Source organism: Puccinia triticina, chromosome 11A, assembly GCF_026914185.1.
Source record: "Puccinia triticina chromosome 11A, complete sequence".
In the NCBI taxonomy this organism is placed as follows: Eukaryota; Fungi; Basidiomycota; class Pucciniomycetes; order Pucciniales; family Pucciniaceae; genus Puccinia; species Puccinia triticina.
This window is the reverse complement of record NC_070568.1, coordinates 3,653,955-3,666,589: the sequence shown is the minus strand read 5'-3', so window position 1 is coordinate 3,666,589 and position 12,635 is coordinate 3,653,955. Positions and strand designations below refer to the sequence as shown.

The 12,635-nt window shown below is 45.9% G+C and overlaps 1 protein-coding gene across 1 annotated transcript; it reads left to right on the top strand.

The window, feature by feature from the left end:
- Positions 1-8,644: 8,644 nt before the first annotated feature.
- PtA15_11A351 (uncharacterized protein) lies at positions 8,645-9,659 on the top strand (the record flags this gene model as incomplete). Its single annotated transcript, XM_053161251.1, has 5 exons — positions 8,645-8,672; positions 8,714-8,792; positions 8,866-8,944; positions 9,051-9,111; positions 9,592-9,659. 5 exons carry the CDS (start codon positions 8,645-8,647, stop codon positions 9,657-9,659), a joined length of 315 nt encoding a protein of 104 aa, XP_053025216.1.
- Positions 9,660-12,635: the final 2,976 nt, after the last annotated feature.

Here is a 12,635-nt window from a genome sequence, read left to right as displayed (position 1 = left end):
TGGACCAGGTATGCACCTGAATATGATTAGGTGAACTGGGTGAGATGTTACTTAAATTTGTTTGTTACATCACAAGACAGGTAGAGTACCAGGGGTATAGATGTGTGAGGCATACCTGGGTGAATATAGATACATACTCTGTCTTGTAGGCAAGCTGGTTGGAAAATGGAAACACATTAATGTGTGGGATTGTAGATTAGCTGGACCTGGTTGATAGGTTTTGTATAGTTAATTTTTGTTGGATGAAGCCATCTCAACATGGAAAGCACTAATTTGGATATAATGGCAAAAGGACACTCTGGCCACACAACCGGGATAAGAAATCCAATCTCAGTTACCAGAATTAGGCCTGGGACTATTTATTTTATGGTTTAGACTTTTTGCAGTGGTTTCTTAATGCTACAGGCACAAGTCTCATTCAGTGGGCTAGAGTAGTGCAGAGGAAGAGGTGTCATCACAATCCATCACAGGATCACAAAATTAGCCATAATAGGAACAGAGACTCGTGAACATGAAGCCAGGATATGATTCCATTTTAATTACTGGAATTGGTGTTGGTGTGGCCTGCTAAGGCCCATAATTTGGGCTAGGAAAATGGTACATAGGAACAGAGATTGTGACAGTGAAGCAGGATATGATTCCATTTTAATTACTGGAATTGGTATTGGTGTGGCCTGTTAAGGCCCATGATTTGGGCTAGAAAAATGGTACAGGGCCTCGAGATGATGCAACCGGAATGCGAGTAAATTTACATTTACATCAAATTGTACACAGTGTTACCGGTTTACGGCACATGATTTGGCGGTGGAATTGCAGTTCAGGGTTGAGTGGAGGAAAAGAGGTCAGGTGAGTTAATTTGAGCACACAGAATAGGAACATGGAATGGTAATGCAGGCAAAGCAATTTATTGGAATTGGAACAATAGTTTTGACGCGCATGGTACATGGAAATTCTGATTTGTGGAAATGACCGCACTGGGAAAAACTGCTGTGGAAACAACCAAAAAAATTGATGTGCTGCATTTGGTGTTTGGTTTCAGATAGTTCTGAGTCATGGAGATGTATCTAGAACCAAATGTTTAGAGGGCAGTGCGAGAGTTTGAGGCGAAACTAGAGTGTGATATTTCAGCATCAGACAAAGAAGAGAAAACAATAAACACGAGAACAAGGAGAAAGGAAAAACAGAAGAAAGAGGATGATGAAATATACCTAGAGGGTCGGATAGAGCAACGAATAGATAGACAAGCACAATAAAAAAACAAAACAAAAACACTGGACAAGGAGACTGAAGAAAAAGAGTCAGTGATGAAACATGGAAGAAGAAGAAACGGCGGTGAGACAATGGGAGAAAGAAGGGATGAAGGGGGTAGTCACCACTACTCTTGAGTCCTAAAACAGGTGATCCCGCTGCGACGACAATGGAGACTGCTGATTTGATGATCGCTGTTGTTTGTCGAGTGTGTTCGGATGTTGATGATTCCAAGCGAGATGGGGAAAAGTCAGAAGGGATTCCCAGGGTCGAACTTTGAGTTCATCCTCGGATGCGCGGATGCAGAGCACAAGGGCGCATGAGAGCGCGAGTTTTGGACAGATATTCTGACACACCCCTATGCTCAGAGCCGCTGAGGCGATGAGCACAGACGCTGGAACGCCCCCAAGGCCCTCTTGATTGAGGTTTTTCCAACAGCCTTCGTAAGAAAGTCGGCTAGCATCAGGCGGGTTGGGACATACTGAAGAACAATTGATTTGATTTTGACCTCCCGTCGAATGAAGTGGTGACGCAACGACATATGCTTGGTCTTGTAATTTGAGTGATTGGTGACGTCGTTAGCCAAAGCTATTGCCCCTTGATTATCTTCAAAGATTTGAGTCGGCCCGGCAGTCTTCACATTGAAAACCTTCTTCAGTAACGTCTTGATCCACATAAGTTCTTTGGTGATATCTCCTACTGATTTGTATTCCGCTTCCGTCGAAGACAGCGAAAGAGTCGGCTGCTTCTTTGACTTCCACGAGATCACGTTGCCATCAAGTAGGACAAGATTTCCGGAGACAGACCGGCGAGACTCCGGGCATGAGGCCCAATCGGCGTCAGCATATCCCACCAGACTGTTCATTTCCGTGGATGGCTTCACAAACCGCAGACCCACATCCTTGGTCCCCTTGAGATAGCGAAAAACTTGGACTCCGGCATCCCAGTGCGCGGTGCCAGGGTTATTGAGGAACTGGGACAGTGAACTAACGGCGAACGTAATATTGGGCCTGGTGGTCACGCTGAGGTAATTGAGCGCACCCACCAGTGACCTGTAATTGTTGCCAGACTCCAGATGCGCTACCCGTTCCGCCTTTGAAGCCTGTACCAGATGTCCGCCCGGCTTCATTGGAGTTGAGGAGGGAAACAGATCTTGCAATCCAAATCTTTCCAGCTGCGTTTCGATGTAGTGTCGTTGTGAAAGCGTTACCGCTCCAGCCTCCTGTTGGACGTTCATCCCCAGAAGTAGACTTGATTCGCCGAGATCATTAATCTGAAATCGTGATTTGATTTCATCCTTGAAGACGTTGGGGTCCTTGCTGAAAATTGCCAGATCGTCGACATGAAGATACAGGAACGTCCCTTTTCTCCAAAAGACACAGGGTTTGGTGTCACATCTTTTGAACCCTACTTGGAAAAGCCACTTGGTGAGAGTATTGTGCCAGGCATTGGGCGCCTGCTTGAGCCCATACATAGCCTTTTGAAGTTTCAGTACATGTCCATTTGGGACTTCAACCCCCGGCGGTGGATTCAAGTAGAGGACTTCTTTGAGCGGTGCATTGAGGAACGCACTCTTGACGTCAACCTGGTGAAAAAGAAGTCCTCTCCTGAGCGCGAATACGATCAACATCCTCAGCAAAACCATTTTCCCGGTCGGTGCGTACGTGTCAAGGTAGTCATAGCCTTTCTTTTGCTGGAATCCTTTTGCGCATAGTCTCGCTTTGTACTCTATTGGAATGTTGAGCTGATCCTTCTTAATCTTGAAGACCCACGTGCAATTGATTAGCTTTTGACCATTTTCCTTCTTGACAATGACCCATACGTCGTGATCCTCCATGTCGGAGACCTCCTTCTCAATGGCTTTCTTCCAGAACGAGGAGTCCGCCAAGGTGACAGCTTGGACATAAGACGTTGGCGTGTCGTTTTCTACGTCCTTGGTCAGATAAACAAGGATTGCGTTTCCGCGACGATCGACTGACAGGATATTATTGGTGGATATGGCACTGCTAATGTCATTCCGGGCCACCGCAACTGGTTCAGGATTTGATTCCTCCGTTGTTGTGCCCCCACGGATCCCCTCCAACTCCACCTCCGGATTACAATACTCGACCACTTCTGGTCGCTCCCCCAGGTTTTTGTCTGTTGGGGCGTCGTCCTGAGCAGAGTCTAAGGCTAGGAGATCATCTTCGTCCGGAGTGTGACCAGCGATCCCCGGAAAGGACGTCTTGTCAAATTTTACGTTGCGAGTCCGGTAAACTTTCCTTTCCGTGGTTTTGTAGATTTGGTAGGACGAGAAGTCATTCTTGTATCCGAGCATGATCCCCTTCTCCGCTGTCGGATACAGCTTGAATTTTCTCTTCTCCATTGGTATGAGAGAGTAAGTCGCACACCCGAATGGCCGTAGAACTTCTAAATTCGCACTTCTTCCGGTCCATGTTTTGTATGGAATCTTCATAGCCCGTGTTGCTGATGGAGTTAGGTTGGATAGCTGGGTAGCTGTGTTGACTGCTTTGGCCCAGAATGATTGAGGCAGCTTCGCCTGAAACAACAGACACCTTGCTTTTACAAGAATAGATTGATTTGCCCGCTCAGCCATTCCGTTGTTTTGCGGGTTGTAGGCAGGTGATACATGGTGTTCCAGGCCTTTGGCAGAGCAGAGATCTCTGAAGTTATCGTTGATGAACTCACCCCCACCATCCGAGATTAATTTCCGGAGTTTCTGACCGGTTTGTGTTTCCGCGAATGACTTGAATTCCTTGAACTTATCAAAGGTCTCGTTCTTTGACTTCAGAAACCGTACATTTTTGAATCCGCTAAACTGGTCGATGATGGTGAGGAAGTAGTGATACCCTGACGTAGATCGCGTCGAAAATGGGCCTACCAAGTCCAGATGAACGATGTCCAGTACTCGAGTTGATTCCTTGAAACTACTTCCATATGGAAGAGCTTTCAGTTTGCACATCTTACATACTTCGCACTCAGTTGTGGTGGAGTCCGGGACAAGTATCTTTTGATACTTAGGGTTTGGATGACCCAGTCGCACATGCCAGTCCGGATGGACTGGACTTGACAGCAAACAGAGGGAACTGCCAGGGTTGATTACTTCAAAGTGAGAGGAGGACAACTCTAATAAATTGTTTTTAGAATTACTGTGTAGGTTGAAATCCCCATCTATTACCACTGAAACTTTGTCATTGCCATTTTTGGTGAGAGTGAGAGTGTTCTTGAAAAGTCGAGTCACTGAGAGAAGCGGTTGATTGAGGCTTGGCACCAACAGCACATTGTTGAGAGTCATCTTGTCTCCGTCCTGGTTGACCAGTACTGCGGATCCCATCGCCGTGGCGGACAGGAAGTTCTTGTGTCCCCCAGTTGAGATTTTGAGGTTGGTTTTGGAGACAGGCACAAAGATCGTTTCGTCGTTGACCATGTGATGTGTAGCTCCGGTGTCGAGAACAATTGGTTTGGCGTTCTTGGCTCCAGTGAGCAGGAGTGACACTTCAGACTCGTGATTGTCATCGGCTTCGACAAGTTGAGTGGCGGGATTGGCTTCGGGACGAAGCCCCGGGTGAGCTTGCCAGCAGTGAGCCTCATCGTGCGAGGTAGCAGCAGGATTGTGTTTTCCTGGTTTGCCGTCTTTGCCGGGTTCGCAAAAGTTGCCGGTGCGCTTGGGTTTCTTCTTTCCTTTCTTTGAGGAAGTCTCGTGCATCAAAGCAGAAGCACCTTTGGTGGCGTTCTCAGACTCCTTGGAGGTGATCTTCTTTGAGGATTTGGAAACTCAAGATTCTTCTAGGTAGACGACTTCCTGAAGCTTCACCAGGACCGCGTTCGGGTTTTCGCAGATCACTTCGTTCATGATGATATTATCAACGATATTATACATGTCCTCGTTTAGCTTCGCAAGAATTGAGAAGCTGAGGACGTTGTCCGGAACCCCAAGGCTGACAAGTGAGATCTCGTTGTGCATTTTTTGCATGTCGGAGATGAAGTCTTTCAGGGTTCCGCGGTACTCGTAACGCATGAACTTGAGCCACACTCGACCCTTGTTGTTGACGGAGGCGGATGCGAACCGGTTGAGAATGCTCATCCAGACTCGATGAGGATCTTCGGCGTTGTCTGTGTTGACGACAGTTTTGAAGACTCCTTCACTGATGAACTGAAAGAGAAAGTCGATCGTCTCGGCGTGCTTCTTTCCTACCGCTTCAGCTGCAGCTCCGTTGAGTCCGGCCCCAGTCGGCTCCAGAATGTATTTGAGGAGTCCTTTGTTCTTGAGGAACGCCTTGAGCCGAATCGACCATTGAAGGAAGTTGACTTCGGTCAGTGGAGGGATGTTGGGCTTGGAGTTCGCGTTGTTGTCGGCCATCTCGATCCTCTAGGTGTTTCGGTGCTGTCGAGACTGTAAATCTGCAAGAGTTTGAGGCGAAACTAGAGTGTGATATTTCAGCATCAGACAAAGAAGAGAAAACAATAAACACGAGAACAAGGAAAAAGGAAAAACAGAAGAAAGAGGATGATGAAATATACCTAGAGGATCGGATAGAGCAACGAATAGATAGACAAGCACAATAACAAAACAAAACAAAAACACTGGACAAGGAGACTGAAGAAAAAGAGTCAGTGATGAAACATGGAAGAAGAAGAAACGGCGGTGAGACAATGGGAGAAAGAAGGGATGAAGGGGGTAGTCACCACTACTCTTGAGTCCTAAAACAGGTGATCCCGCTGCGACAACAATGGAGACTGCTGATTTGATGATCGCTGTTGTTCGTCGAGTGTGTTCGGATGTTGATGATTCCGAGCCAGAAGGGATTCCCAGGGTCGAACTTTGAGTTCATCCTTGGATGTGCGGATGCAGAGCACGAGGGCGCATGAGAGCGCGAGTTTTGGACAGATATTCTGACAGGCAGAGCTGAGGGGTAGGCTAGGTGGCATTAGGAATCGGGATAATGCCACTCACGTGTCATGTGCTGCATTTGGTAGTTGGTTGTAGATAATTCCAAGTCATGGAGACGTAACTACATATATCCAAATGTATAGAGGGTAGAGGGGCAGCTTAGCTTTAATTGGGAATTGGGATTTTGCCACTCGCACATCTCTTGCTGTATATATGTCTTGTGAGGTAAGAAGCATCAGCATGCCAAGAGCCGAGGATAGTGCAAACCCCATCGGAACAACATGCCAAGAGCCGAGGGAAGTGCAACCCATTGGGCCTCAGCTCTTTGGAAAAAAGTTGTTATGTGCTCAGCGTGTGTGTCCATGGAAGGAAATCTGCAGAAACAATGGAACTATTTTGATGTATCCCCTACAATAAATGTGTGATTAACTGCTGAAATGCGCAGAAGAAGAAAAACAACAGCTGTCAAACTAATTCAGCAACTGGGTCGTGCATAGCAAAAGGAAATGCTGTGGCGAGGAAATGAATGATGCGGCTGTATCAAACGTAATAAGACGGGGGCATTCAAGACAACAAGACACATTTAGATGATAGTATAAAGTATTGAGTTTATCAATTGGTGCAATGCTGCAGATACCAAATGCAATGCAACAGACGTTGTTGTGATGCTTGCCGGTTTCACGAGCGGGAAAGGTGTGAGCAAACTTGGTTGGGGGTTCATTGCAGGGATGGGGAGGTCTATTTATAGCTCAGGAGAAGGTGGAGCTCGCCTAGAAGAGCATAAAAGGTATACAAGAGGACCCGAGACTTATTGGATGAGCTCGTTGGGATCAGGGAAGATAGAAAAAGAAGGCCGGACTGGATTTGTACCGCGAACGGCTATATATAAGATATTGGGCCGAGAGCGGCGAAAAAGCGAACAGGAAAGAAACGCTACTGACAGCTGGGTCTCTTACCTTAATAGGGCGACCGGAGGTCGTTTACTATACGAGGAAGTGGGAGACTTCACATTGTCATGGGTGGAGAACACCAATACGGAGAATGTCACATATAGTGGTGCAATTTTACGAAGATGGTTGAAGTCCCGGATGTGGAAATTGCACTTAACAATATGTTGCGGCAGAGTTAATGTTGCATATAGCGGTGCAATCACGAAGATGGTTGAAGTCCCGGATGTGGAAATTGCATTTAACAATGTGTTGCGGAAACAAAAGCAAAGCCTTCCGGAAGAGAACCTGGCTGCAGGAGGAGACCCTGGCTAGCTGCGACCTGAAGAATATAAAAGGAGGACGCTGACGGTCAGTTGGAACGGCAAAGCCGCTGGGGGGTATTGGCTGGCAAAGCCATGATTGTCGTCCTCCCAGCAATGGTCTTTTCTTAAAAATCACTGATTGCATCAACAACTCCTTTTCCTGAAGACCCGACATGGGGAAATGCTGCGCAAAAAATGGGGTTGTCGACGTAATTAGGGATTTTTAATTGTCATGTGAAAGAGCTTCAGTAGAAGTCTACATAATACTTTCACAGGGTAGTTTTACACGAGTAATCTAAGTTTATTAAAACCACAGTTTCACCAAAAAAAAATTCAAGGGTTTCCCCTGTTTATAACAAATCACTAAAAATAACATAGGTTCAATGCTAACAAATTACAAACAAGCAATAATAATACAACAATATTCTACACATCTAATATACATCAGGTTTGACTCATAACGATCCCCCAGCCTGTGACATGCCACAGGTAAAAAGGTCCCGGAGTTAACCCGCTCAGCCTGGCGCAAGTGCGTGGGGCAAAAGTCGGGGCTGGAAACCCCTCAGCCAATTGCAAGTGCAATTGGGAAGGGGGAGGATTTCCACCGTCCTCTGCAAATGCAGGGGAGGGCAAATCACCTGGGGCATAACCCTTGATGCAGATGATGCCCCCTTATATATTGATCAACAGGTCGTGATTGCAGAGCGCTTCCGCGTTGCATTGGCCCAGGATGGTCCGCAAAGCCACAATATTTTTGTGACGCCCGCCAGTGTGGTTGCTAGACAATAGCTGTGATATGTATGTCATATCCACTCAACCAGCCCCCGCCAGGCCAACAAAAAAACCGTCCACCCTTACAACCAAGCCATCACAACGACCATTCACCATTAACTGCTGATGGCCAGTTGGGAAGGTGCCTATGTATGTATTCTCGATGGTCCCGAGTCTGTCCCGGGTCAGGGTACAGATATTCATGTTGTGAGGATGGCGGTGGAGCAGCATATGGTACCACAAGGCCAGGAACGGCTCGGCAGACTCGCCTTCAACACCCGCTATCACTCCTTATTTGTTGACCTCGGCCTCTCCCTCGCCCTCGTCTGGCACTCGCTCCACACCCTCTCCCCCGCCCGTCTCCCGGCTCTACCCACTCACTACACCAAAAGCACCCATCACCCATCCCACTCGTCCTCACCCTGCCAGCGTTGGAAACGCTATCAACCAGTTCATCTTCTAACAAACCGTTCATGCACATCATGGCCCAGGACAACAGCTTCAAGACGGGTGGACAAACAGGCGCCTGATAACCTATACATGGCGCGAAGGGCTGCGCTTTGTCGACCTCGGCCTTGCCGCCGGCCTCGCCTGGCTCCCCCCCGTCTCTTGTCAACATTTGAAGCAAAGGTTTGATCACCGCGGCCATCCAAGAAGCCCGCAGCGTTTGCGGGTTCAGCTTGAGAATCAATATTGATTTCAGAGATGAGAAAGAAGCTAAGGAAGCTATCAAGCACGGGGCAGACGTGATCATGTTTGATAACGTCATTCTGAATCAAAATGTCTGCTTTTCTTACTTTAGTTCACCCCCAAGAACTTCAAGACCTCCGCTTGATCTTTGAAACAAGCCTTCCAAGGCACCAAAAGTGATCCTATGCCTTTGAGCAGGACATCTTGGCCTTCTTGCGGATCACCGCTGCCAAACCAGAGCGTTTGTTGATCTTTTTCAGTACGCGTAAGCAACCCTTTTTATTCATGAGGGGGAGCGGTTTTTTTTTTGCTGATCATTGGACTTCTAGATATGCACAGGTTTTGATGTCTGCCAACATAACAAGAAGGATATATTGCGGCATGGGAAGAAGCTGCACACGAGGTTCTTCCACCGATCTGGGCAAGACATCAGTCGGTTCTTGGAGGCCCATTCTCGAGCTCGGCTGATATTGGGGCTTGAGGGGAAGGGGGCTTCAGCGCGCGAGCTTTGACGGTGAGCACATGCTTGGGCTGATAGGTTGTGTGGGAGGGCACGCCAGGAGGGAGGCGGCAGCTGCTGGACCGACTGATCTGGCTGTGCAACTGGTGGACTCGAGGCGACGGGGCCTTACCAAAGGGACTGAGAAGCTACCTGGCAGAGACGCGGCTCATCTTCGAGGCCGTCAACAGCTTTAGCCAGGCCCAGAGCGCGCTCACAACCGTTTCCCAACGGGAGCAGAAGCTGCGGCTGAACCAGCAGAACCTCAGCCTCCTTGGAACCTGCTCACCCCACGAACCCAGCCGTAGCCACAACCGTACCAGTGATTCGATTTGGCTCCCTTCTAGCCCCACTAAAACCAATCCCTTTCCCCCAAGGCCCGCCGCTGGCAGGGTTGTGGGTTGCTGTAAAAAGTTTATAACAAACCAATCCCAACTGAGTCTAAGCTGGACAAGATAATTTTGTCTCCAATCAGTGGGGGAATGAAAGGCAGTGAATTTTCCTAGCCAACAGTATTGTGAGGGTTTGTTGGTGACTGAACCATAAAACTTTTCAAAATCCTCCTAGCAGTCAGTATTTGACATGTCAGACTCAGTACATCATACTTCTGTTGAGGAGATATTGGAACTTGAAGGGTGAAGAATTTTTGTAACTTTGGCAGCAGATTCAATTGACTCTGCAACCTTAGCTGTAGAAGATGTATGGTGTTTTGCTTATTTGTTGGAAATCAAGAGTCCTGTGCCCAAGTGAAAATGATCATGATGATCTTTATTTCACAATGCAAGGTAAAAAAAATAATAAAATTGTAATCATGGAATGCCAGGATTTGGGCACAGCAACAGGACCATCTGTCCAAGAATTTTACAAAGCACAATATGTAGGAGGGATAGAGGTGCATGTAGGAGGGATAGTGATGCACTGGCGGTGAACTGGACACTTGAAAGTGCGGCGGCGTAGCCGCCCTGAACTCTAGTATTACTCATTAATGTACAACAGTTTATTTTTAGGGGGTTACTAAACGTACCCGGGTATTTCCGCGTTTGTACCCGGTTTTTGCGTACCCCCTTTTCCGCGTACGTACCCGGTTTTTTTCTATTCATTTCTACGCAATGCAAATAGGCTTAAAATTCATCTAAAATCCTGAAAAGAATTATGATACATTCAAAATTCCAAAAAAGCAACTTTAAATGATTTAATTATTTTTTTGCATACCCCCTTTTCCCAAGTGTGTACTAAGAAAATATCTTTTTTTTTTTACATGTACCAGGGTTCCAAAAAATTAAGAGAACATTCAAACATGCATTTGAAGCTTCCTTTGAAATTTTTGAGAGAAAAAAATAGGTACATGGCGAGTACGTGGTGTGCTTAGTAGAAAAATGACTGCTACATGTATAACTTTTTTGTTACACATTTAAAGAGTCTAAAAATTTCAGAAATGTTTCTATGGTGTATATTCTGTGCGCCATTAAATTTATAGCAATGGGGTAAACACCAAACATGAGATGTAGGGGGGCCAGGCAGCCTTAATAGGAACAATCTGCCTAATTATTGAATATTTTTTTTGATAAATTTCCCAGAAGTCTAAGGACTTAAGGGGTTATATGATGATGCATATTCTCTGCACTCTGAAAATTTTGGCAATATTGGTACCTCAGAACATGAAATATAAGGGGTGTGTGGTAGTCATATTGCCTTACTGCGCACCCCTTATATCTGATGTTCTGAGGTACCAATATTGCCAAAAGTTTCAGAGCGCAGAGAATATGCATCATTCTATAACCCCTGCAGTCCTTAGACTTCTGGGAAATTTATAAAAAAAGATACGGACTTACTTCGCGCACTGCGAGAAACTCTTCGCGCACTGTGGCGGTCGTTGTCTCGACGTCCCGCCCCCAGTGCGCGCTTTTGCCACGGCTCTTCGCGCACTGTGCATTCCCCCAAAAAAACGGCTTGCATTTCTTGAGATATTTTTTGATGAATCAATAGAATGAGCTTTTATGATCCCCCTAAAAAATAATCAAGTCATTTAGGGGTCTCCTTAAGCCTAGAGAAAATTGACATGAAAAAATCATATTTTAACGCGGCAGGGACCTGTAATATCGCTTCCTGTGCCACAGTAGCCCCAAAATTTCACATTATCATGTTACATGTGCAAATTCATGACCTGATAATTTTCAGAATTTTCACCAGCTTTCCTGTAGCCCAAATAGGTCTTGCGTTTATTATTTTGCGTATATGTATAACTTTTTTGTTATACACACCAAAGGCACAAAATTTTGAGATCACAGAGAAATATGCTTCAAATTGATTCCCTGAAATTCCTAGCAATAGTGTGTCATTATAAAATGAGATATAAGGGGTGCGCAGCAGGCTTAGTAGGAAAATTACTGCTAACTGTATAGCTTTTTTGTTACACACCCAAACAGTCCCAAAATTTCAGAAATGTTTTCATTGTGGATATTCTCCGCGCCATAAATTTCTTGGCAATAGTGTGTCATGATAACATGAGATATAAGGGGTGCGCGGAGGGCTTAGTAGGAAAATGGCTGCTACATGTATAGATTTTTTTTTACATGCTGAAACAGTCTGAAATTTTCATAAATGTTTCAATTTTGCATATTCTCCGCGCCATAAAGCTCTTAGCAATAGTGTGTCATTAAAACATGAGATAAGTTAGCAGTCATTTTCCAACTAAGCCCGCCGCACTACATCTCATGTTATCATGTCACACTATTGCCAAGAAATTTATTGCGCGGAGAATATCCACAATGAAAACATTTCTGAAATTTTGGGACTGTTTGAGTGTTTAACAAAAAAGCTATACAGTTAGCAGTAATTTTCCTACTAAGCCTGCCGCGCACCCCTTATATCTCTGGGAAAAATTCTGAAAATTATCAGGTCATGAATTTGCACATGTGCCATGATACTGTGAAATTTTTGGGGATACTGGGGCACAGGAAGCGATATTACAGGTCCCTGCCGCGTTAAAATATGATTTTTTCATTTCAATTTTCTCTAGGCTCAAGGAGACCCCTAAATGACTTGATTATTTTTTAGGGGGATCATAAAAAGCCATTCTACTGATTCATCAAAAAATATCTCAAGAAATGCAAGCCGTTTTTTCGGCGGAAAATGCAGTGCGCGAAGAGCCGTGGCAGAAGCGCGCACTGGGGGCTGGACGTCGAGACGACGACCCCCACAGTGCGCGAAGAGTTTTCCGCAGTGCGCGAAGTAAGTCTGAAAAGATATTCAATAATTAGCCAGATTGTTCCTATTAAGGCTGC